Source organism: Aptenodytes patagonicus, chromosome 14, assembly GCF_965638725.1.
Source record: "Aptenodytes patagonicus chromosome 14, bAptPat1.pri.cur, whole genome shotgun sequence".
Taxonomy (NCBI): domain Eukaryota; kingdom Metazoa; phylum Chordata; class Aves; order Sphenisciformes; family Spheniscidae; genus Aptenodytes; species Aptenodytes patagonicus.
In genome coordinates, this window is record NC_134962.1 from 12,350,107 (window position 1) to 12,372,652 (window position 22,546).

General features: G+C 56.5%; 1 protein-coding gene across 4 annotated transcripts in view; it reads right to left on the bottom strand.

Moving 5' to 3' along the window:
- Positions 1 to 964: 964 nt before the first annotated feature.
- Positions 965 to 22,546, bottom strand: part of PLCG1 (phospholipase C gamma 1) — a 50,167-nt gene continuing 28,585 nt past the window's right edge. Inside the window, exons 5-32 of one of the 4 annotated variants that reach the window (XM_076351697.1) lie at positions 20,669 to 20,753; positions 19,732 to 19,815; positions 19,359 to 19,381; positions 18,101 to 18,173; positions 16,934 to 17,035; positions 16,048 to 16,166; positions 15,136 to 15,221; positions 14,684 to 14,804; positions 14,078 to 14,246; positions 13,506 to 13,628; positions 12,463 to 12,564; positions 12,041 to 12,228; positions 11,539 to 11,739; positions 10,951 to 11,070; positions 10,454 to 10,634; positions 10,032 to 10,109; positions 9,470 to 9,573; positions 9,126 to 9,222; positions 8,928 to 8,997; positions 7,956 to 8,113; positions 7,298 to 7,394; positions 6,614 to 6,838; positions 5,592 to 5,740; positions 3,584 to 3,698; positions 3,261 to 3,422; positions 2,827 to 2,915; positions 2,017 to 2,201; positions 965 to 1,617 (exon numbers count right to left, since the gene is read on the bottom strand). In XM_076351697.1, the coding sequence (XP_076207812.1) occupies positions 1,575 to 1,617; positions 2,017 to 2,201; positions 2,827 to 2,915; positions 3,261 to 3,422; positions 3,584 to 3,698; positions 5,592 to 5,740; positions 6,614 to 6,838; positions 7,298 to 7,394; positions 7,956 to 8,113; positions 8,928 to 8,997; positions 9,126 to 9,222; positions 9,470 to 9,573; positions 10,032 to 10,109; positions 10,454 to 10,634; positions 10,951 to 11,070; positions 11,539 to 11,739; positions 12,041 to 12,228; positions 12,463 to 12,564; positions 13,506 to 13,628; positions 14,078 to 14,246; positions 14,684 to 14,804; positions 15,136 to 15,221; positions 16,048 to 16,166; positions 16,934 to 17,035; positions 18,101 to 18,173; positions 19,359 to 19,381; positions 19,732 to 19,815; positions 20,669 to 20,753 (3,349 nt within the window). In that variant the 3' untranslated portion in view covers positions 965 to 1,574. Of the gene's footprint in view, positions 1,618 to 2,016; positions 2,205 to 2,826; positions 2,916 to 3,260; positions 3,423 to 3,583; positions 3,699 to 5,591; positions 5,741 to 6,613; positions 6,839 to 7,297; positions 7,395 to 7,955; positions 8,114 to 8,927; positions 9,001 to 9,125; positions 9,223 to 9,469; positions 9,574 to 10,031; positions 10,110 to 10,453; positions 10,635 to 10,950; positions 11,071 to 11,538; positions 11,740 to 12,040; positions 12,229 to 12,462; positions 12,565 to 13,505; positions 13,629 to 14,077; positions 14,247 to 14,683; positions 14,805 to 15,135; positions 15,222 to 16,047; positions 16,167 to 16,933; positions 17,036 to 18,100; positions 18,174 to 19,358; positions 19,382 to 19,731; positions 19,816 to 20,668; positions 20,754 to 22,546 lie in introns of all 4 variants that reach the window. The other 3 variants (XM_076351695.1, XM_076351696.1, XM_076351694.1) reach the window with 3 other exon arrangements.

Here is a 22,546-nt window from a genome sequence, read left to right on the forward strand (position 1 = left end):
CTAGGGAGCAGAGCAAGGGCTCTGCTGTGTAAACCGTCTTTGTACCGGGGAGGTGTGGGGGGTTCCAGTGGGGTTATTATTGTGTTTTTTTTAAGACCACAATTTTAGATGGTCACCATGGCAATCGTGTGAGACAGGAAATAGTTTTTACTTTTGGTAAAGGTTTTAAAGAGGAAAAAAAAAGAGAAGCTGCCTGTGATTGTGGGCTGTGGCTATTACTAGGGCTAGGGTAGCTTGTACCTGCTATGGACTTTACCTGCTCTTATTCTGAGGGCAAGAACTCCCTGTAGCAACAATGCCACTTCTGAGAAGTGAACGGCAAGTTTCCCTTCCTTTTGTATATGTGGATGTGAGGGTGGGCGAGGGGAAGAGCTTGCTTGTACAGTTCGTTGAAATGAAACCAGACATTTTTGGTTGTTCCTAAATAAAGAGCGTAAAAGACGAACGCGAGTCGACTGGTGATTGCACCCGGGTTTGGGGAAGCCCACGGGGCGTGGGGTGCTGAAGTGCCCTGGGGATGCCCTATGCCCGGTGCTAATGCTGGGTGATGGCGAGAGCTGCCCCGCGCAGGGGGATATTTGCTTATCCAGGAGCGGGGAATGCTCGGTCACAACCCTCATGTTCATTTTAAAAGCACGACAACTGACCTGCAGGGTAAGGCCATGAGTGAGTGACCCTGTCACTGCTTGTCCCCACTCTGGTTCAGAAAAGCATGGTCAGCTGTAGTGCATACCCTTGTTTTTACCCTTTTGAGTGAATAACACTAAACCTGGGGCTGCTCCTGGTTATTTTTTCCCCCCAGTAGCTGCAAACTCCCTGACAGCAGGAGGAGGGAGGGAGCAGCACAGCCCCCCCCTCCCAGGCAGGGCTGCTCCCAGCTCCTCGATGCAGCACCGGCACGTCTGCGGGGGGGGGGGGGGGGGGGGGGGGGGCAAACCGCCAGACACCCGAGCCACCACGCATGTAATACTGACACTTTTATTGTCGTTTAAAGCTAGAGCGGCCTTGTAAATGTAGAGTTTCACTACTGGACCCATAGGCGGTGGCTATACAGGTGGGTAGATGCGATGCCGCCAGGACAGAGGTACCTGCTGCCTCGGTTGCCTAAGTCCCCCCTTGCCCGGCGCGCTGGGAACAGGTACAGCAGAGGATGGCTGCAGAGGGCCTCCGGCAGCTGCGCAGGAGCGGGATGGCCGGGAATACAGGCAGAGCAGCGATGGCAGAGGGCTGGTTGGGGTTTGGTTGGGTTTTTTTTTTTGGGTCTCTTTCCTTGCGATTATAGACAGTTTTCGTCTCTCACCTCGGCGGCTGGCAGGCTGTACGCACCGATGCGCTTCATTAAGGGCTTGATGGTGAAGGTCGGTGGGTGTTTGGGGTTGGTTAGGGGTTGGGGTTTTTTTTTTTGAATTTTTTTTTTTTTTTTTTTTTTAGTTCTCCACTGGAACACCCTTCAGCAGAGAAAGTGGAAAAGCTGCCTGAAAGTAGGCCATAGCAGTGCCGTTTCCATAGAAACCAGTTCACAGCGTGCCGTGAGATTCACAAGCACTGGAGGTGCTTTTGCCCGCCGAGATGGGCTACAGCCGGTTGTCCCCGTTGACCCGGGTCCTCCGCAGTACCCTGCAGGGGGGCACAGAGAGGGGGGACACAGCTGAGGCTGACCAAGGGATGATCAAGGGCAATGCTCCAGTGGCAAAAGCCACCCTGCAGGAGGAAAGCAGGGGCTCAACACGTCCCCCACACCAGGACAAAGTGCCACCGGCTGCGGGCTGGCAGCTCCTTGTCCCACCCTACTCCCACGGACCCCAAAGCAGTGACTCCCCCAAGGACTGGCACAACTTTCATGCTGAAATTTAGGGTTTCCACGCAGCAAACAAGGCTGCAGCTCTGCTCTGGGTTAGTGGGAGGCTGCGTTTATCAGCCTGCACCAAGGAGACTAAATGCTGGGCAGGGGGGGAGACGGGGGACGGGGGGGTGGCGTGTCTCATGCTGGGAAGAGCTCAATGAGCACTGGCATACCTTCGCTCCCGGCTCTCAAAGTGGTCAGCTAGCTGCTCCTGCGACACACGGAAGTCCTCAAAGGGCTGCTGGTACCGCGACTCGAAGGACCCCTCTCTGCCTCTACTCGCTAGCAGCTGACTGGAAGCATCCCCTGCTCGTTCCCGTAGGGCTGAAGCACTGAAGAGGCTTATTTCACCATTTTCCTGCTTGGGTTGGAAAAAAAAAAATATAGTAAAGGGCTTGGGATTTCAAAACATATGTCTCATAGTAAAGGCAGTCCTGCTGCAGGGCCCCGCTGCCCTGCGAGCTGCCATACAGGGTGTGCAGGGCTCACGCGGTCTTGGGGTTTGCAACATGCAGCTGCTCTGTCTTTAACAAACATCGCTGGCTCCCTCCAACATTATTTTAAATGAAGAAATAAAAGAAACATCTGTCTCTGAAAGAGCTCTGCCCTCCGCTTATGCCAATGTGGATGGCCCCGGGCCAGCCGGGCTCCGTGATACTGAGCTATAACTTCCCCGCAGCGCAGACAGGGACTGGGACGGAGCAAATCCGCCTCCTTCAGCTTTTGCTGAAGGGATTTCCAGGCCAGTCAAATGCAGCCCAGGCAGGACCCTGCCTGAAACACCCTGGCTCGCTGCAGGAGGCGAGCCCGGCACTTCCCATCCTGCCAGCCCTCCGTGCATCACTACACTGCAGTGCTGAAAACTTGGCCGTCCCGCATGCACTCAGGTCAGGCAATGCAGAGCTTCGCTGCACTGACCTGCCGGCGGTGCAGAGCTGTGCTGCTGCAGGGGTGAGTGGAGCAGGACGCTCTCATGTCCTTACCTTGCTAGGGAAAATGTCTATCTTGACAAGCAGGGAAGCCAGCTCCAGGTTCTCGCTGTAGTTGTTCTTCAGGGGTACAGCTCGGAAACCTACAGCAGAGACAGCCCCGGCGTTACTCGCGGCACAGGCCACGACTGACCTGTCCTCACTGACAGGACGTGTCAGTCCCCTGGCACAGAACTCAAGGGGATCTCCTCCAACCCCCCCCAGCTCTCCTCTAGTGGCAGTCGGCCCCAAGGGATGTTAGCAAATGGCTTCTTCCTTCCTTTACCTGGTTGGGGATGTGACCTGTCATGAGGACAGGAGGGACTGAGCCAGCCTGGGGCCTGACAGCATCCTCCCGTGAAACTCAGTGTCTCCCTGGCTAACGATGCAATTAGCAAACTGGTGAGGACCACCATGACACCCCCTCCCCGCTTCCCCGAGCGCTTTACCCGTCTTCAAGCCTTTCACCAGGAAGGTGGCCTGAGCCAGGAAGTTCTCATCGCTGAACATGTCCTCCTCATACACCACGAAGCGGAGGAAGGCAAAATCGGGGTTGCTGACCTGAAAGTGGAACTGCTTCGGGGTCCAGAGAGGGTTCAGGCCGTTGTCCGCTAGTCAGAAAACACTGCCGTCAACGGGCAGCCCCCGCCGAGCGCCGTGCCCCCCCCCCCCCCCGCCCACCACGGCCAGGCTTTGCTGCAGTGCCCATGGCTCACACCACGGTCAGGAGTGGTGGGGCCTCCCTCTCCCTTCTCTTCGCTAACCCACTCACCCACGATCTCAGTTTTCTGCTTGGCATTGTCGTACTCGGCGCCGGACACCTCCACCTCCACGAAAGGACAAACGATTCCCCTTCCATTTTTGGGAAGGTGGCGGGCCCCCAGGACCTGGGCAGAGAGCAGGAGAGACTCGGTAAGAGGAGGGAAAAAACTTTGTTTGCATACCAAGACATTTTCCTTCCAAATAAATCACCCTGGCTCTGCTAACTGGAGAGAGACGAGACACTGACCGCCAGCCCAGCCCAGCCTGCCTCTCGGAGAAAAACAGTTCCCACCCCTGGAAGCTGCTATGGTGTTACCAATCGCTGATTTGATGTGTAAGCCATAAAAAAAGGCAGCTGAACTGCCCCAGGTTCCTGTCTGCTGCCTGCACAGCCAGGCCTGGGACCACAGCATCCCTCCTCCAGCCTGCCAACAGCTGCCAAGCCGAGCCGCCTTCCCCTGCCTGGAGAGCTACACTGGACACCCCCGTCTTTGCCCAAACTTCTCGGCCCTCCTGCCTCAGCTTGAGGATGAGAAGGAGCTGCTCTCTGCTGCTGCTCTGCCTCCTGTTCGTAGCACAGTCTGTGCTCAGCGCAAATGACAACCTGCTTCCTTGCAGGAGAAAGAAATCCCAGCTCCCTCTTGCCAGTGGCCATATGTCACTCCAGCGTGCTGTCGGCACGCTGCTGTTGCAGGGGAAGGACGCGCTGCCAACGCTGGATCATGTGCTTTGAGTCATGCTGGGCTCGAGACGGCTTCTCCGTCCGTGAAAGCTGGCTTTGGTGGGGACATCGGGCAGTTTTGCCAGAGGACAAAAGGCTGAGCCCGTCTCTTAAAGGAGACAGTGACAGGCTACCGCACAGTGACTCGTGACACCTGGTGGCTGCAACTGCATCCCAAGATGCAGGAAGAGTTTGGAAAACAGACGGTGCAGGGCAACGGTGCCAGGGATTTTTAGGAGGACAGTGGATACGGGGTCAATGGTGCAGATGGGACGTGATGGGGTGTCCTCATTGAGAAGGGCTGTGGCTCTCTTAGGTGGGATCGCTCCAAAACAGAGGTGGCCTCAGAGGAGCTGCAGTTTGTACGTGTTGTCAGAAACCTGTGAGCAGCTACAGGCAGGATCTCCGCTGTCTCCTCCCCAAGGTCTGCCTGAGCTGAAGGGACTTGTAAAGGAGACTGCTGACCCACAGCTCGGCTCCAAGACCACTAGGGATGCCTGTACAGCCTTGTGGGACAGCCGCTGGTCCAAACATGAGAGCCATCTGGTTTGGCACAGCCAGAGCCTTTCCATCCCTCCCGGAGCTTTGTCTGGTGAGCTGTCCCGTACCCCTGGAGAGCCTCTGCTGTGCAGCTCCGGGAGCTGGCAGAGGAACGGTCCAGCCCCAGTCCCACCATCCGGGAAGAAAAAGATTCAATGAGCATCCGCAGCCCATACTTCGGTACCCCCCACCAGCAGCCCCCCCCTCCCTTTATCATCACCAGCAGAGCAACACAGAAACGGGCTGAAAAGTCCACTCCGACCTCGAGCATCTTCCCGAGAGGGGCCGTGAGCAAGGGGACACAGAAACATCAAGCCCGGAGCAATTGAGTGACAAGGAGGGGACAAGGCACAGCTCTTGTGTTATCCCGTTAGGAGCCATCATGCGCTCGGGCAGTCCCGGCCAAGTTCTGGGGACAGGGATGCCACCTCCGCGGCTCGTGGATGCCACCTGCCGGCACGGGGCCCTGGGTGGGAGGGGTCCCGGGGGGCACCCAAGGATGCTCCTGCTACTCCTTTCCAGGCACCCGGGGAGGTTGGCGGCACTTCCCTCAGCAGCAGCCATGGGTCTCCCCCTTCAGTGAGGGCTCTTCAAGCCTGCGCTGCGAGACAGCTCTTAGGCAGGGGCTGAGGGATTTGGTGAGGAGCAGCCGCAGACAGAGGCCAGGAACCCAGAAAAACCATTATAACACCCCAAGCTCGGTATAACCACCCGGATCCGACCCCGTCTTCCTCCCACGCTGGGAGGAGGTACTGACCTCAATGGAGATGGAGAGCGGCTCAACCCCCCGCAGTGTGCTCTTGTCGAAGGGGTCAAAGATGTCATCCCGCATGTTGGTCGGCTGCAAGACGTACCCACACTGGCCGCTGGACATGAACAAGGCCTGGTTCATCTGCATGGGCTTGTCTGGAGAGCACAGGCAAGAGATGGAGGGAGGAGACTCTGTGCCCTTTCCACAAGCCAGATCACCTGGATTATTGGTGCCTCGCGGTAAGCCCTTTGCAAGGGGACCTGGCCCATCCCTTGGCAATGCCTCGTGCACCATGGCCTCATGCAGCCTGTGCACGTGCTGGGGCCATGGGGTGACTTTCTCACGCACAGTCTGCCCAACTACCCTGTGCTCCATGGGTCACCTCCTTCTTTTCCTCCCTCTCCTTTCAGCTTTCCTTGTGCTGGCTCTAGCGTTTGCCAAACCGCCCTGCGAGATGCTTGAATTCACAAAAGGTATGAAAAAGCCAGCAGGAAAAAAGAGGCAGGTAGTTTTCTGGTGGGTTGGTGAGCTGAACGGGTTCACAGCAGGGTTTGGCAACGGCCAGGGAAAGGGGAAGGCTGGACTGCACGGCAGGAGCAGGAGTGGAAGCTGGGGAAAGGTGAGCAGAGCAGTGAGCTTGACTCAGACCCTGCAACCAGCTGGTGTCCCAAGGCTGGGGCTGCACCGTCCCCTTCAGTACCTCCCCTGCCTGCCCTGCCTCTCACTGGGGACCTCGGGGGAACTCCCTGCTTCGTCTCCATTTCATCTTTTCCTTGTGGCACCACAACCTCCTGGCTCAGTGCAGCTCCCCGGGTCAGTCCAGCCCCTTGGAGCACATTTCCCCTGCGGCAACCACACGTCTGGACATGAACTCCAGGTCTTGCTCCCTGCAGAGCCCCTCCTAGACCTAGAGCCACTCCTAGACCCCCGTTTGCCAGGACCAGGTTAGCAGGGGTGCAGGCAGGTGGCTAGCAGGAGGCGCAGGGTACCCCAGGAGCCTGCCCACCTTCCCTGCCTGCTGCCCTCACCTGGGGTCTGGAAGTTTAGTGCTACCAGCTGGCTGCCGCAGATCCACATGGGCAGGGGGTCATAGTTGGAGGAGTCGAGGCGCTGGCCCTTGGGGTAGATGCGAGAGAGCTGCAGGCGGTTGTACTGCAGGAACTTCTTGCCTTTGATCTTGTTGACGTACTTTTCTGCTTTGGTCTCAGGGAAGGAGGACATGTCTCGGTAACAGGCCCTCTCTGTGCCGATTTCTGGAAGGAAACAGCACAGCATAAGCCAGGAGCACATTCCCTTTCCAGACACTTCAACCACCCCAGGCGCCTTCCTAACACCATCCTCTCCTCCCTTGGCTCAGCCACCACCAAGTTGTGCAGACCCTGCTCTGCCCTGGCAGGTGTTTGCCGGGTGCCCAACACTGATGGCTGAAAGCATCGAAACCGCTCTCGGTGATCGGGCATGATGCTCCCCAGCCCCACTCCCTCAGCAGCTGCTCTAGATGGTGACAGATCCCAGCAACAGAGGGATGGGGAGGGGAACTTCCACCCTCTGGAGAAAGACATTTCTGTCTTTCTAATGTAAACTGGTTCCAACTTGCTTTGGACACCTGCCCTCTGCTGAGATCTAGCCAAAGCAGCACCTTGGGGCACACCGCGGGGTCTGTAACACCATGGTGACTGCCTGCAGTGGCCACCAGACTGGCAGATGCTCACTCTCTTCATCAAAGGGCACAGGTCGGCAATAGACCACCAGCTCCGAAAGCTCCAGGGCAATCTTCTTCCTCCTCTCCATCATCTTCCCTTCAGAGAGCTGCCAAGAGAGGGAGAGAGAGGTGTCAGGGCCAGGTGGGAGCAGCGGCATTGGATAACCCAGCTCACCAACTGTGGTCAACGGCAGCGCTGGCCTGGTGTGACCGTTCCTGCCCACACTGTGGGAACCACTAGCAGGTCTGCTGGGTCTGCACTGGGGGGACACCACAGAAGCACCCATGGGAAGGGCCCTTGGTGGGTCCTACCTCCCGCCTGGAGCAGGACTGGCACTGGTACCAGAGCAGGGCAGCTGTGGCCTTGCAGCAGAACCTTGCCACCCTCCACAGATGGAGATCCCCCACCTCCCGAGGCTGCAACACCCTCCTGATGGACCACTCTTCCCAGATGTCCAGCCTGAGCCTCTCAAGCCACAATGCATGGCCACCAACCCTTGCTATATTGTCAAAGATTACTCTGGCTTTATCGTCTTTGTAACAGCTCTGCCAGTTGTCGCAGGCTGCCATCTCACCCCCGTCCCCAGCCTCCACCTCCTCCTTGGCTCCTGGAAAATCCAGGACTTGGCAAGGAGATGTCTCCCCTGCCAAGGGCTCTCCAGACTCACCCGTGCATCAGCCGTCTGGGCTGCCTCCCGAATCTTCTTCACCCAGTCCAGCAAGTCCTCGTGCGTATCAGCTGCTACATCAAGGGACAAGCGCGACACCGAGGCCATGCTAATGGAGAACACGAAGAGGCGGTTGTTCTTCCCCTCGGGGCGGATGGCTGTGTGGGGAGAGGGAACAGAGGGCAAGGTCACAAGCAGATGCTGAGCCAAGTCCTTCACACCACAGAGGGAGGAAGGGAGAGGACAGACACTGAAGGATTCTCATGACTGCCCCGGGACTCTTCAGCTAAGAGGAGAAGGTCCCATTTCTGGTCATTGGAGGCAACAGATGGAGCCCCGAAAGTGATAGGTGGGGATGCAGTGTATCCTGAGGGGGCTGAGAAGCCTCATGGGGCCTTTGTAATGCCCTCTTCCTCCCATTCCTGCATCTTCCTCCCATTCCTGCATCTTCTTCACTTTGTGCCCTGAAGTGCCCAGGTGGGAACAGCCACCTGGAGCACAACGTCCTCTGGGCTGCGGGGAGCTGAGGGACGGCGGAGAGCTGCAGACTGGACCCAGCTCGGCCAGCACCCAGGAGCCCCAGAGCCTGCAGCAGCCTGGCAGGGAGGCTGGACCACACGTATGCGAGGGAAGACAAATCCTTACAGAAAAGAAGGAGCCTACAAAATCAGTCTCAGCTCCTTGTCCATGGGGCGGCTGCCCCCTGAGAGCAGGCTCAAGGAGTGCTGGAGCAGCTCCTTGGCTGTACTCAGGCTGCAGGGACACGCCTGAGCCCCAAACCCCGAGGCACCCTCTGTGCTGGGAGCAGCAGTGGAGTGTGTCACTGCATGGCAAGCACACACCGTAGACAGGCATTCACTCGCAGCAGGCACAGGGGTGCTTAGAGACAGACGGAGACCAAAGCCCTTTGGCCCAGAAGACCCGCAAACGGCTGTAACACCCCCGACTCCTCCATCCCTCCCTGGCACTCACCAATCTGGCAGGAGGGCACATCCAGGACACCTCCGAGCAGGTCTCCCAGGGGGCTGTTCTCATCCAGGTGCTGCTGGGAATGAAGCACAGGCAGGGTGGCGGTGGGCACGGCACTGGGCAGCGCGGCCGAGCGTGGGGGGCTGCGCACACGCACTCCTCCCCACCACCCCTCCTTGCTCTGCTCAGGCACAAGCTCACCTCCCGCTCCGGCTCGAGGCTGCTGGGACCAGTAATTTCCTCTACGTAGTTGGAAGGGAACCACAGCTGCTTCTTGCCACCATAATCTCCTCTCCACCTGGAAGAGAGGGAAGGGGCAGCGTCAGCACCCACTGCGGGATCCCAGAGCATCCTGACTGGGAGTCGTGGGCGACAGGCGGCTCCTCCATCATCTGCTTTTAGGGCTCGTGAGGCTTTGGGGCTGTGCAGCTTGTCGGCAATACCCAAACAGACCCAACCCTAGAGGGGACAAACCTTTGTATGGATGGTGACACCAAGGTTTGACTGTGTCCCTGAGGGAAAAAGGAGGCTCAGGACCAACTCACCAGCCTCCTTCCTGTTTCTCCACATTCTGGATGATGGCGTTTTTGGTGAAGGTGAGCTCGTCCTCCCGCTGTGCCTTGTAGTCGAACAGGGCTTTGACTGCACACTGCAATGAGGAGGGGTCCCGTGAGGCTGGCCAGCGGATGGTCACACGGACAACAAGCCCACGGGATGAGAGGTCACCTTCCACTGCAGACGTGTTTGCTGGGGGGGGCTGTGAGGCACGTCGTGTGCAGCCAGCATCCAACCCTGCTGCCAGAGGCTGCCAGACCCTAGCAACCCTTGCAGAACAAATCAGAGCCCCCATTTATGCCAAACCAGAGGTCACAAGTCTGGTGTGGCCTCACACAGGCACTTTGGGCCAGAGCCACTGATGGGTTTAGTTTGAGGAGTTCAGAACAAGAGGCAGCCCAGTCTGGGAACCTGCAGGCTCAGCCTAGAGCGTGTCTTCCTGCATAGTCTAGAAATGAGTGTGCAAAATAATACAGCTCTTAGAAAATAAAGAGACACTTGCTAAACCCTCAGGCCCTGCAGGTTGTTTCATGCCAAGCAGTGAGAGCGTACCTTGAAGGTGGGCATGGGGTTGGCTTCCACGTAGAACCCGGGATGGCGTCCCTCGTAAAGGGCTCCGTAGTCCGGCTCCTGTGGAAGCAAAGGGCCAGAGGTTACAACAGTGGGTCTGCAGGAGAACAGGTCCCCTACCTTGGGGGAGGTAGGGAGAACACCCCAGGGAAGGCACAACACCAGAGATGATGTTGCACACAGCAAACAGATGCCCAGCCCACACTCCCTGCGGACCTGGCTCAGAGGGGCAGCAATAAATCTCACTCAAGCCAGTAAGTGTTTCCAACAGGGCATGAAGCCCCAAGAGGTGTGGACTGTGAAGCACAGAGACGGGTCACATACCACTACTTCAAGGCACCAGCTCAAAATGGACCTGTCCATCATCCTTTGGCTTAGCTCTTCCAACAGCTGCCCACACTCACCGCTGTCCCTATCTTCTCCAGCGTCTCCTCGTTGATGGGGTACCTCAGCTTCATCTTGCGGTACAGTGGGTGCTTTTCATAGTAGCTGATCAAGTCCACCAGGCTCTCGAACTCGGAGTTGCCAAGCAGCACAGTCTGGCCCTCCTGCTGCACTCGGCAGTGTTTGATCTTCCCTTCCGCCCTGGCAGGTGGAAAGACAGAGAGAAGCCACTTGGTGCCTGGCAAGAGAGGGGTCTCTGCCAAAATAAAGGCACCCAAGCAAAAGGTGCCCCTGGGCTGGCTGCTGAGCACAGCCATCTCCCATCAGAAGATGGGAGATGGAGGAGCAGGGTCCTAAAGGCTCTCACGGGGCTGTAAGGCTTATCCAGGGTCATCCAGGAGAGAGAAGAGCTCTGGGAGGGCTCATGTCAGGCTCACGTCCCCTCTCCTGCTCTTTCACACACTGCAGCATCCCAGCTCCACCTCCTGCGCCCACCACCCTTCTCCCAGAGACGCACCGGAATGAGATGGCGTAGGAGCTAGGCTCACTCCTCTTGCGCACCAGGAAGGCTCCGTCGCGTGGCACCCTCATCAGCATGTGCTCGGCTTGGGCCCGGGTGAGGTTGGCGTGGTACCACCTTTCAGGAAAGACATGTCACTGTGCACGGGTCTCCACACATCTGGCTCATCCCACACCTCTGCCATGCCGTACTGTTTCCCCTCCAGCCCACAAAAGACTGCCTTGAATACTCAAAAGGAGGACAGGGAGCTGAGATCATCATATATGTAACGCTGCAACAGGGCTGTCTTCTCCTTTCTGTGGGACAGGCAGGAACAGAGCCATTTGGTGACACGCGGCACGGGTGACGCTATCCCAACCAAGCCCAGCACCTCCTTTCTTTGCACTGAGCTTCCAAGACAACCAGCTCCATCAACAACGAAGCTGGCCAGCATGGCTGCTGTGACACAGAGAGCTCCACGGGGAGTAAGTGGGGACCAGAGAGCTCCAGCAAGGAAGGAAGGACTGCAGCAAGACCTGGGAGGGTTTCCCATGGGGTCCCAGCTGCCCAGTGGACACAACCCACCCTCCCCAAACATGCACTCACTCTTTGCTCTCATGGGCATTGGTCTGCGGCACCGGCTCCGTCAGCCTCATCTCAAACTCGTTGCACCTCAGTGGCACCTCCTGGTAGTGGGTGATGAGGTCGTAGAGGCTGTCGAACACCAGGTTGTCCGTCAGGAAGAACTTGGGGCTGCCAGCATCCTGCCGTGAGTGGATCCGGCAGTGCTGCACTTTCCCGTTGCGCCTGTGGAAGAGGGAGGGGGTAAACCGGGGTCGTCTGTGGAGATTTTGCATCTGCCTCAGGCACAGCTCCAGCCTGGACGCGGCATTCCTGCCCCACAGGAGACCCATCTGTGCAAGGGTCCCAAGGGACTTGACCCTTCTGCACTGGGACAGTGAGTTGACATGATGCTGGGGCACAGAAAAAGGGGAGAAACCTGCTCGGAGACCACTGGGGAATGGGACTGCACCACTGAAGATGGCGTCAAGATGAAGACTACCCCAGGAGCGACACCAAGCAGCGGGCTGGCGCCTGTGGCCCTCACCAGAAGGAGAGGGTGTAGTCTCCAACAAAGGTCTCGCTCTCTCTGACGAGGAAGGAGCCGTCGGGGGCCCCTGTCTCGATGCAGTACTCTGTCAGCAGCCGCTCCGCGATGTGCCGCCCGTCGCGTCCCGCTCCCAGCTTGCCGTGAAACCACTTCTCTGTGGAGTGAAGCTCGGTGCTGTTGCTCACCTGGCAGGGGGGAAAACCCACCGTCTTGGGTTACTGAGGGCAGGCTCGTGGTGCCGGAGTCTGCTCTGCTCAGGGGTCTTCCAACCAGCACCAGGGAGTTTCTGAAGCAGCTCCCACCCTTTCCACCACAGGATCTCCCCCTGAAGTCAGCTGGCAGTGGAGATGCTCAGCCCCTTGGGCAGTCAAGTCCTTTCTCTAGGGGAACAACTCACCGTCACGCAAGGCAGCCCTCACCTCCTTTTGCTCTTCCTCATCCTCGTTTCCTTGGTCACTGGTTGTCTCCCCAGAGTAATAGATCTTGCTGCTGGTCAGGACAAAGTAATGTGGGTTCCACTCCTGCAAGGAAACAAACTCTGGGCAAAGAGACCCCCCTGAGGAAGCACCAAGCTGGCCCACCACCCACCCGTGGGACCTTCCCTTCTTGATCAGTACAAGCAGTGAGGGGTGATCGGGTTTGTGAAGGACAGTCACTGACAACAATGATTTCAGTGGAGTCACAGGAGCTTCCAAGACATCTCCCAGATCCAAAGCATGGGTTTATCAGTAGCAAAAAACGGGCATGTGATAGGTCTTACATACAAACTGGCTGCAGATCACACTGCAAACACCCCAGCACATATTAAAAGGAGATGACCAAATGAAGAGCAAATCAAGGCAAAAAGAAAACTCTCGGCATGGATTCAGCACGGGGGATATCAGAGATGAGGATATCGGAGATGGTTATGCAGCTTTACCATTGCACTTGCCCATTTTCCAAAAACCTGTTTCATTCGCACGAGACTTTGCCTGACAGATCCTCAGCAAAGCAGCTGAAGAAGTGGACTGTGTATAAGTAAATGCACACAGTAAAATGAATGCTCGGTGCTTTACAAAGCAGAATGCTCGTTTAGGTGTGTTAAGTGTGTAGGCACTTGGCAGGAGGCAGGCAGGTCTAGAAATGCAGGCCATCACTAGGACTTACTGCAGCAACAGATAACAGGCTATACGGATTACACAAGAGCAGCTGCAGTGCATCAGCCCAGCGCTCCCTCTAGCTCAGCCTTCTGCCTCTAACAAGGGCCAACAGGAGGTGCCTAGGGAAAAGCACAGGAGAGAGCCAGCATAAAAACTCCCCCAGCCTTCAGAGACTCCTGAGAAACAGGATAGACCAACAGCCTCTTAGATCATTTGCACCACAGCCCTTCCTTCCAGCACCACACAGTGCCTTAGGGAGTTACCATGTCATTTATGGAGCCCACAGAGCGGGGCCAGGGTGACAGTGGCAGAGAGAGACGTACGTGATTGATGGGGTCTTCCAGGTAGAGGATCCCGTTCTTGATGGAGTTGCTGATGTCGTTCTCTGAATACATTACGGATGCGGGTAGCTCCTCGTAAGCACTGCCCTCTGCCAGCTTCTTGTGCTGTGGGACGAGAGAGCGGGTCAGGCACCTTGAGGGAAGCAGGTACCCAAAAAGCAGCATGGATTTCCTGGTGAGCAACCCTAAAACTCCAGATCTGCTGCAGTGGGTTCCTCCAGACTAGAAGGACCAAGGTAAGACCCGTGCCACAGAGATTATCAACTAGCACTAAAGTCCCACCCTTTCTTCCCAGAGGTGATTTCTGCAGCAGAAATACCAACATCCCCCAAGCTCCTAAGAAAGGCAGCACCCAGCTGCTGAGCTCATTTCCCAGCAGCTCCTCTCAAGCAAGAGAGCTCTTTGTCTCCATTTGTTTCTAGCATCAGGTCTCCATTTCCACCTCATCCACTGTCAACCAACCCCTTTCAGAGGTAAGAGGCTCCCCTTGGTCCCACACCCTCACCCCATCTGCCCCCGTTCTCTCCACTTAGGAGCCTTGCTGGGGAGTTCACCTTGATGAGAATCTTCCTCTTGAGCTGGTTTGGAGAGGGAAGGCCGTCAGCAGAAATATCTACTGGTTTGGTCAAGAGCATGTCCCCAAAGACCTTCTTGAAATTCTGAGCCATGTTCCTCTGCTGAGCAATGCTGCAGTGGTCCTCAATGGACAGAATGACGGGGAAACTGAGAGGAGGAAAAGAGCCGTCAGTACCAGCGTGGTGTCTGGATGGAACCAACACCTTCTGAGCCCTGTTTCAAAACCTGGCCTCTGTGCCCTCAAAGAGCAGTTTGCATCAACAGTGATCTGTGCTGCCTTGAGCATTCAATGTAGCCCCCACACAAAGGTGTCCCCAGCGCTGCTGGCAATGCACGGAGTGGAGAAGGACCGGAAAACTGCTGGGGTTTACCCAAAGTCTTCCCTCCCACAACTTTTTTCTGGGTGAAATCTCCCCTTGGCTGGGAGACACAACATGCTTTCTTCCCACCGAATCCCCGGCACACGGTCTTGTGTGGGGTCTCTGGATAAAGGTGGGCTCCACTTTGCTACAGCCTTGGCTCTACCCTCTCTTTGCCTTCCTGGCAGCTCTGCTAGCTGAAGTCCAGGTCCCTGCTGTACTCACTCGGAGCTGACAAAGGCATGCTCCTTGATAGTGACCAAGACGTCAGAGAACTTGATCTTGGTGGTTAAGGTGTGTCCATGGTAGATCACCGGCATGCCATCGGGACCGTCCCAGCAATCCACTGAAAGAGACCCACAGGGGAAACTTAGCCCAAAGGCTGGAATATAGGCAGGACACGGACATGAGATGGACTGAACTACGTGTTGCTGGGAACCGCGTTGGATGGTAATAAAGGAGTGAGGTGAAAGTCCAGATCTTTCCGGAGGACCAAAAGCTCGGGCACGCACCACCCAGTCCCACAAAGCAAACGACCTCAGCCCTTTCAGCACATCATGGTGACAATGCTGCCACCGGCACGTCAACCTTCAGCCCTGCCTTCCACGCAAAGCCTTCCCTAACCACCGCAAGCTATCGTGATGACGGAGAGGAAAGTGCCGGCTCCGGGTACTCACATTCGATACAGCGGCATCCCATGCGCAAGCAGCGGGCGTACGCCTCCAGCGAGGACTCGCTTGAGAACTGATCCCCCGTCAGGTACCTTTCACGTGAGAGAACACATCAGCAAAGCAACACACTCACCATGAGCATGGATGTCTGCTGGGACATCGCGGACCTGCCTCTGTGATGTAAGGAACAGCGAGAGCGACTTTCCCCCAGACCTGCCATCTTCCCCAGGTGAGGGGTTCAACTCTGCCCCTACTGCAAGGGGCTGCAAGCACTACTCTGAGGTCCAGCCTTGCTGCTGGCTCTTGAGATAAGCCTCAAAGAGCGATATCAGCATTGGCGCCACAAAGAGCCCCCTGCACCCGCCAGAAGCAGCCTGAGAGCAGAGTTAGACCAGCTCTTGCAGGCAGACAGGAGCTCGCTGCCTGCCCTCCAGGCTGTCAGCTGGCTTAGGCTCTTGGCCCTTTAAATTTGGGCTAAGGTGCTGCCACCGCGTCCCATGAACGGGGAGCACAGACAGAGCCTGTCTCCAAAGAAAGCAGTTCCTGCAAGATTCTTCTAGCAGCAGAGAAGGAAAATGGCCAATTTCAGCCTGCCAGGTTTTTATGATATCTGTCCTTAGAGACTGTGGAAGATGACATCGCTAATGGTACGAAATCGCCAGAGTGACAGCCCGGGACCTGAAAGCACAGTCTGTGCAGATGTGTGCTGCTGACAACACCAGAGCAAAACACTGATGGTTAAACCGTGCAGGAGGACTGGGGCACCAAGAGGAAGGTCTCTGATGTACTGACCCCGGGTTGGAAAAGCCTACTTGACCCATCACTGGGATCGGGCAGAATCAGGAGAATCCCACCCTGGCACAGGGGAAGAGGACGCTGGGAGCAGAGGGGTGGAGAGAGCCATCCCCTAGTCCTTACGTGTTGTGTGAGGAGGAGATCCAGTAATGGGAGAGGGGGTTGTTCATGTTCTCCAGACACACCATGTCCAGTTGCGAGTTCCAGATGCTGTTCTCTTTGGAAAACAGGAAGGTGAGAAACTGCTCAGGAAGAAACAGAAGCGTGTTAATGATGCGGAGGAGCCGGGCGCTGTGGTTTAGCTTCACCCACATCTCACCCCCCGTGTCAGCAACTACCGAGCAGGTAGCTATTTTCTAAGGTCAGCACAGACTGACCAGAGGCAACCAAGAGAGCACACAAGCTACCTGACCCAGCATGCTCGAGTAACCATAGCTTAGGCATTGCCACCTATCCTGTGAGCTGTGCCAGATATCTGCGTACAAATCCTTTGACCCAGCTGGAGACAAATGAATTGCTCTGCATTTTATTTTGCAGCTCACATGGCAGGCAATAGCTTACTAAGGCCATGTGGGTCAAAGGACCTTTGTGTGGGAGTCGGTCCAGAGTGCCAGTGACATGGTCATCTCCAGTTCTTTTTATTTTTTTGTTTTCAGCTCTTCTTGCTTTGAAAAGATCCTTACGTGCCCCAAAGGGGCATTAAGCCAAACGCAGCCCCTCTCCTCCTCCTGATGAACTGCCCGATGAGCACTCCCAGCCGCACACATTCAGCACAAGAAGAGAGCCCAGAAGTCATTCCCTTCGCCAACCGGCTCTTGTGCAACATGGTGACCCACCACGTTCATCTCATACAGCGATGCAGCTTACAGGAGCTGTGATCCTTTAAGCACTGCCACCCCGCAGTGAAGACACAGACAGCAGAGCTGTCACACCGCAGCACACATCGCACTGGGGATGTCACACCCTACTCCACCCTACTCCACCCACGCTAGCGTTCAAGGTGTCTTACTTCATCCAGGGAGAAATAAGGCTCGTCAATCTCCCTCAAAGGGTCTCTCAGAAAGTTGAACATGAATTCTTGTACCTGAAGGGTATCTGCAGCCCAGAGCTCCTGCAAATCCCAAGAGAGACATAAAAATACTTTCATTTCAGAAAGTATTATTCAAAATCACGTGCAGCTCATCCAACTAGAAGCTTTAACCATTAAGGAGGCAGTTTTTAATGCAAGACCATCTCTGCCAGGAATTCAACTGTCAGCACAAATGCCGGATAGCACACAACTGCAGAAATCTGCCCTGTTTCTAAGTGGTCTTCATTTTCTCAATGCCATGCATTTTTCTCTCCGATAGCTCCTTTGCACACATCTGCCATCCCTCCTCCTTCGGCAGCAGAAGCCAACTCGGCTTCCTTTTGCTTCTCTCTCTCCCTGAGTGTCTTTCATTAGGCCATCAAAACAGCTGCGTCTCCCTGCTGGTTAACTCTCCGCTCGCTGCAGACCATGGGCAGGGAGGTGGTAGTGGGAGACGTGGAGGACGGTGCAAAGCAGGAGGCCCCACGCTCTTACGCGAGGCACAGCAGTGCTTTCGCGAGCCAGCCCTGTCCTCTTGGAGAAGGAGACCAGCAACGAGACAGGAGCCTGGCAAAAGTCGAAATAAAGGGTGTGCGCAGCCCGCAAATGCGCTGCTTGCGCCTGCGTGCGTGTCCGAGCGTGCATGCTGTGCTTGCTGAACGACCTAAGATCGCTTTTAAATGGAAAGGTCAGCAACTGAATTGATCGGCTGCTCCTCAGGAGCTGCTGAGACCTCCCAAGCAGACAGGATGGACCATGATGCTTCGGCTGCTGCAAACCTGCAGTACCAGCTGAGGCCACAGGGACTGGGTAAATCTCCACTGACCAGTTCCTCCCCCCTGGGACCTCCACTCCTCTCAGATCTTCTGCTGTCGGTCCCTTTTCTGAACAGGGTGCCTGGCTGAGGCCAGGTTTACCCTCACCAGCGCTTCCCCTGCATCACCTCCTGCTCCAGGAAGGATGTGCTCAGGTTGTGGCTGTGCCAGGCAGAGCACCCCATGACCAAATCATCCCAGCTCCATGGCAAGGCTACCCTTGGAGTACCGGATCCCTACCGATACCGGTGCCTACCCCCTCATCCCTCCCCTGGGCCTGTGTTGAGCTCACCCTCTGGTACTCCAGCAAGAACTTCTGCAACTCCAGCAGCGACACCCTGAAGTGCTCAGACCTTTCTCCACCCCTGAAAAGCAGAGAGAGAAAAGCTTCGGTCACTCATGCAGCACATCACGACCAACTGTTACCAGCATCATGTGAGATGCCATCTGCAACCACCACGGCACGTGCAAGCATGATGTGCCCCAAGCAAGCAGCGCCGCAAGAGCAGAGCGGGATGAGCAGAGAGAGCCGAGGAGGGCACGACAGCAAACACACAGCAGCTGAGATTGTATGTCCGCATCTCGGAGCCAGAGGCTGCTCCAGGAGCAGACTAGGATTCACACTGCCAAGGGTACGACAACGTGAAACTCTGGTGAAGGGCAGCAAAAATCATCAGAGGGACTGATTTGTACAAAAAAAAATAGAGGGTCTGGCTTATGCAAGAGTGAAAAGAACTAAATAGGTGCAGGGCAGTCAAGGGGTGTTTGTAGACAGAGCTACAGGTATCCAGAGGACACGGACTCAAGGAGGCAGGGCAAGGAATGAAGGAGGGAATCATTTGTAGCTGATTGTCTCAAAAGACTTGTCCATGAACGTACCAAGCTGCAACGGACAGCCAAGGGCCATGCTGGGGACTAACACCAAAAAACCCAGACATGGACTGGGCAGTGCTGGCTGCCCTGGGCAGAGGGATGAACCAGATGGTCTGCTGAGGTCCCTGCCAACTCTCTTCTCTATGGTTATAAAAAAAAAAAGGGGAAACCATGGGGAATTACCTGTACAAGTTAACGTGTCTTTCACTCTTTAGCTTCCATGTCTAAATTCAAGCTCTTTTTATCATGGCTGAGATGTGCACAGGGCAGGGACACCACAGGCACTGCCTGGAGAGGAGCCAGCGGGGAGTTCACTGGGCACAGCCTGCACAGTCCCTGGCATTGTGGCCAACCAGCACCAACCACGAGGATAACCTTTGGGTTATCCTGATGGCTCAAGGTCTGATTACTTCACATAAACCAACTGACCGTTTTTGGAGGCAGCTGACCTGAGCTGGATCTCAGTGGGATGTCTGGGAGGGAGAGGGCCCTTACTGACCCGAGCTGAAGTGTCTACAGCAAAGATGCTTATTCAGAGTGCAGAAACGCAAGCAGCGCGGTGGCAAGCAAGAGGTGTGCAGCATTCCTCCTCTGCAACACGCTGCTGCAGGCACCAAAGCATGTTACGGAGCAAAAGAAAACAGCCCTTTCCCCAGCAAATACAGAGAATTATCCACCTTTCTAGGAGCGGGACATCCATCTGCAAAAGAAGAAGCACAAGCATTAGCTTTGCACTCGATCTCACCAACGTATGTGAAAGCACAAATTGATCAAGAAGGTAACGGGGATAGCAAACCAGCACTGTGCAGCTCTGCTTTCCTACAGCCATTGCTCACACACCACCTCCCCCATCCCCAGCAGCCCGAGCAGCCCCGTGCTAACTTGCCTAAAGCAATAACATCTTCACTCCCCGTCATCCCTGGCCCAGAGGTAGGAGACAAGAGCTATTAGCTGAGGGCAGCAGGGTTAAAAAGGCAATTAAGAGGGAATGCCCAGTAACAAATATGGTCTCTCCCTCCCCTTGCCAGCCCTGGAGAATTCAGCTCTTACCATTTTCTGGGCGCTGAACATCAGGCTGCGGTAGAGCTGTGCAAACTGCCCGTACGTGATATCCCCGTTTCTCTGCTCCACGTCCTGTGGCAAAAAAAAACCCAGAGGTTTTAGAGGGGCCACAGGCAACTCTGCACGGCCCGAGGAGTGTCTCCTCCCACCAGGATTCCCAGGGGAAAAGGAGGAGGGAAAGGCCAAAACCTGGCCAGACTTTGCCTCCTACCTTCGCCCGTCTCTGCTGGGGCCAGTGGGACCCCGTAGTGCCCAGGACACAGGCACATCCTAAACAGAGTTACGCGATTCCCCAAGCTCACCCACATAAAGGCATCACGGTGCTGATTAAAAAGCGTTATCGTTTACTTGAATAGTTACAAAAGGATCATTTTAATTTTTGTTTGCAGGGAGCACCTGAAGTGTCTGGAAACTGCAAGACCCGAAGTGTGTGCTCCCCTTTGGATACACTGCTCTTTGGCCTTGGAGTTCAGCACTGGTGGAAATGGCTGGTCATCACGAGATGACCCTTCGTTCCTGGGCCTGCAGCCATGCTGGCAGAGCCGGCCGCCTGTCACCCGGTGGCAGTGGGATGCAGGACCCGGGATGCAGGACCAGCTGGCCTCGCCGCCTGTCCTCCTGCACTCTACCCCACCAGGGCAAAGCCCTAGACCAGAGCCAGGAGCAGCGTGGGGAGCGGGGGAGGCAGGGTGGGGCAAAGTGAGGGCGCTGGCCACAAATGGGCCAGGGTGCGGCACCCAGTGGGAGCTGGCACCTCTTCAGTCACCGCCGTGGGTGGGGGCCCTCCCGGGAAAGGCTGGGAGCCTCTGCAATATGCAAACGTGCCGTGGGAGTTTAACCACCACCAGTTTTTGCTCAAAGGCAGGCAACGGGCTGCCGAGGGTCCCCAGCGCAAAGGAGGAGAGCGGAGGGGTCACACACTCACCGTGAGTCTCTCCCGCAGGAACCTCATGTTGGGGACCCGGTAGTTGACCTGAGACAGCATGTTCTTCAGGTCCTTGGCGGAGATCCTGGCTCGGCACGGGGAAGAAGGGAAACATGTTCAGCAGGTCTGGGATGGAGGAATCTCATCCTGGGACCAGGACACTACATGCACCGAGCGGCTGTGCCCAATGCTCTGGGCACATCTATGTTGCTCTGCATCTATGCTGCACGTGGGGAGCAGAGAGACGTGCTTGCATCCCAACGGGAGCTGCAAACACTGCTCCTGCAAGCTCCTAACACTGCAGGGTGAGTCCCAGCACCCTCAGCCCACTCGAGCTGATGCCGCAATGGGCACACAGTGCCTACTGCTTTATGGGAACGACCGGGGAGAAGCATTTTTCAAGTATCTGTGCCCTAACATGGATGCCGGGTGACCAAATCCCCTCCAAAACCCACTCCCTGGCCTGCAGAAGGAGCTGGAAGAGGGCAGGCTTTGCAAGTGGTTTGGACCCAGCTAATTTTATCCTAAAGAGAGGAAAAAAGCCATTTACAGTGTCTAGCCACAGGCACAGTGCTGCCATGTCATGCCCAGCTGCACTCCCCCAGCCACTGCCACACACACCGCTGGCACGGGGCAGCCAGCGTGGCTGTCCTCCTCCCGAGGCCCCTCGCGCCAAACGTGCCGGTTCCCGGACCGGGGAGGGCTCCGGTGCCAACCCCAGGTGGGATCCCGCACCCAGGTGGGCAGAGACAGGCAGCAAGGAGCCCTGGGCTGCCCCTGCCTGCTCCGGTGTTGTTCCCCCATGGGGCAACGGCCCTGCAGTGAGGAAAAACATGGATGACTCCCATCTGCAGGATTTAAGAAGCCGAGAGGTCTGCATGCAATCATTTTCTGGCAGCTCCTGCCTTAAAAGCAAGTCCTCTGAGTCCGCCCCAGCAATCACAGATGCTGCTTTTGCCCCCCCACTGAGTGAGTGGGAGCCCAGGACCCTACAGGATACTCCCCCATCCTGTAAAGCATAGGGCAGGTCTGACCCTGGGAACGCTCACAGCTTTGGGGCGCAAATATAAATATGCCAGGGAAGATGTCCTGTGCAGAGGTCATGCTGTCATCTGTGGCGATGCGGAGGGGCAGTGTGAACCGTGTCTCTTTTACGCTCTCCCCTGGAAACAGGGTGATCTCAAATGACAGAGAAAGGAGGAGGGATGGAGGGAGCCCCAAGGAGAAACCGGCTGGTGTCAGGCGCTGCAGAGACGAGGGCCTCCACAGCCGGCGGGACACAGAGAGCCCTTGTTTCTGGGCTCAGAGCCGCGGGGGACCGGGATGCACGCACGTCCAGAGCAGGACCTGGCCCGGCTCCCATGCCGTGCCTAAGGCCAGCACCCGTCCGGCTGAGGACCGTGCAGGCAGTGTCCTGCCACTCGCTGGCAGGAAAAAAAAAAAAAGCTGGCAAATGGCACCAGCCTCCCCTTCCCTCCCAGTTGTATGAGCTACAGAGCCAGCAACACGCTCTCAGCACGAGCAGCAGCTTTGGTATCTCCCCCCTGCACCTCCACCTCTCCCGGCAGGAGAAGTTACCCCTGGGGCTCAGAGTGGGTGTTTTGGGGAGGGGAGCCTGTCCTTTCCCTTCTCCAACGCACCCAGCATGCATGGCCACGTGCAGGGTGCTGTGCAACCCCCAGGGCAGGGGAGTCCCAGCTATGGGGTCCTGGGTGACAGGGAAATGGGGCAATGTTGGAGGAGTGAGCCAGGAGTGTAATAGTGGCTCGTGAGAGATGCCCTCACGCGTCAAGGACCACAGCATGCAGCAGCTCTCGTGGGACCCCCGATGGGACACCCAGAGTCCCCAGGGCCACCCAGCAGCAATCCCCCCTTGGT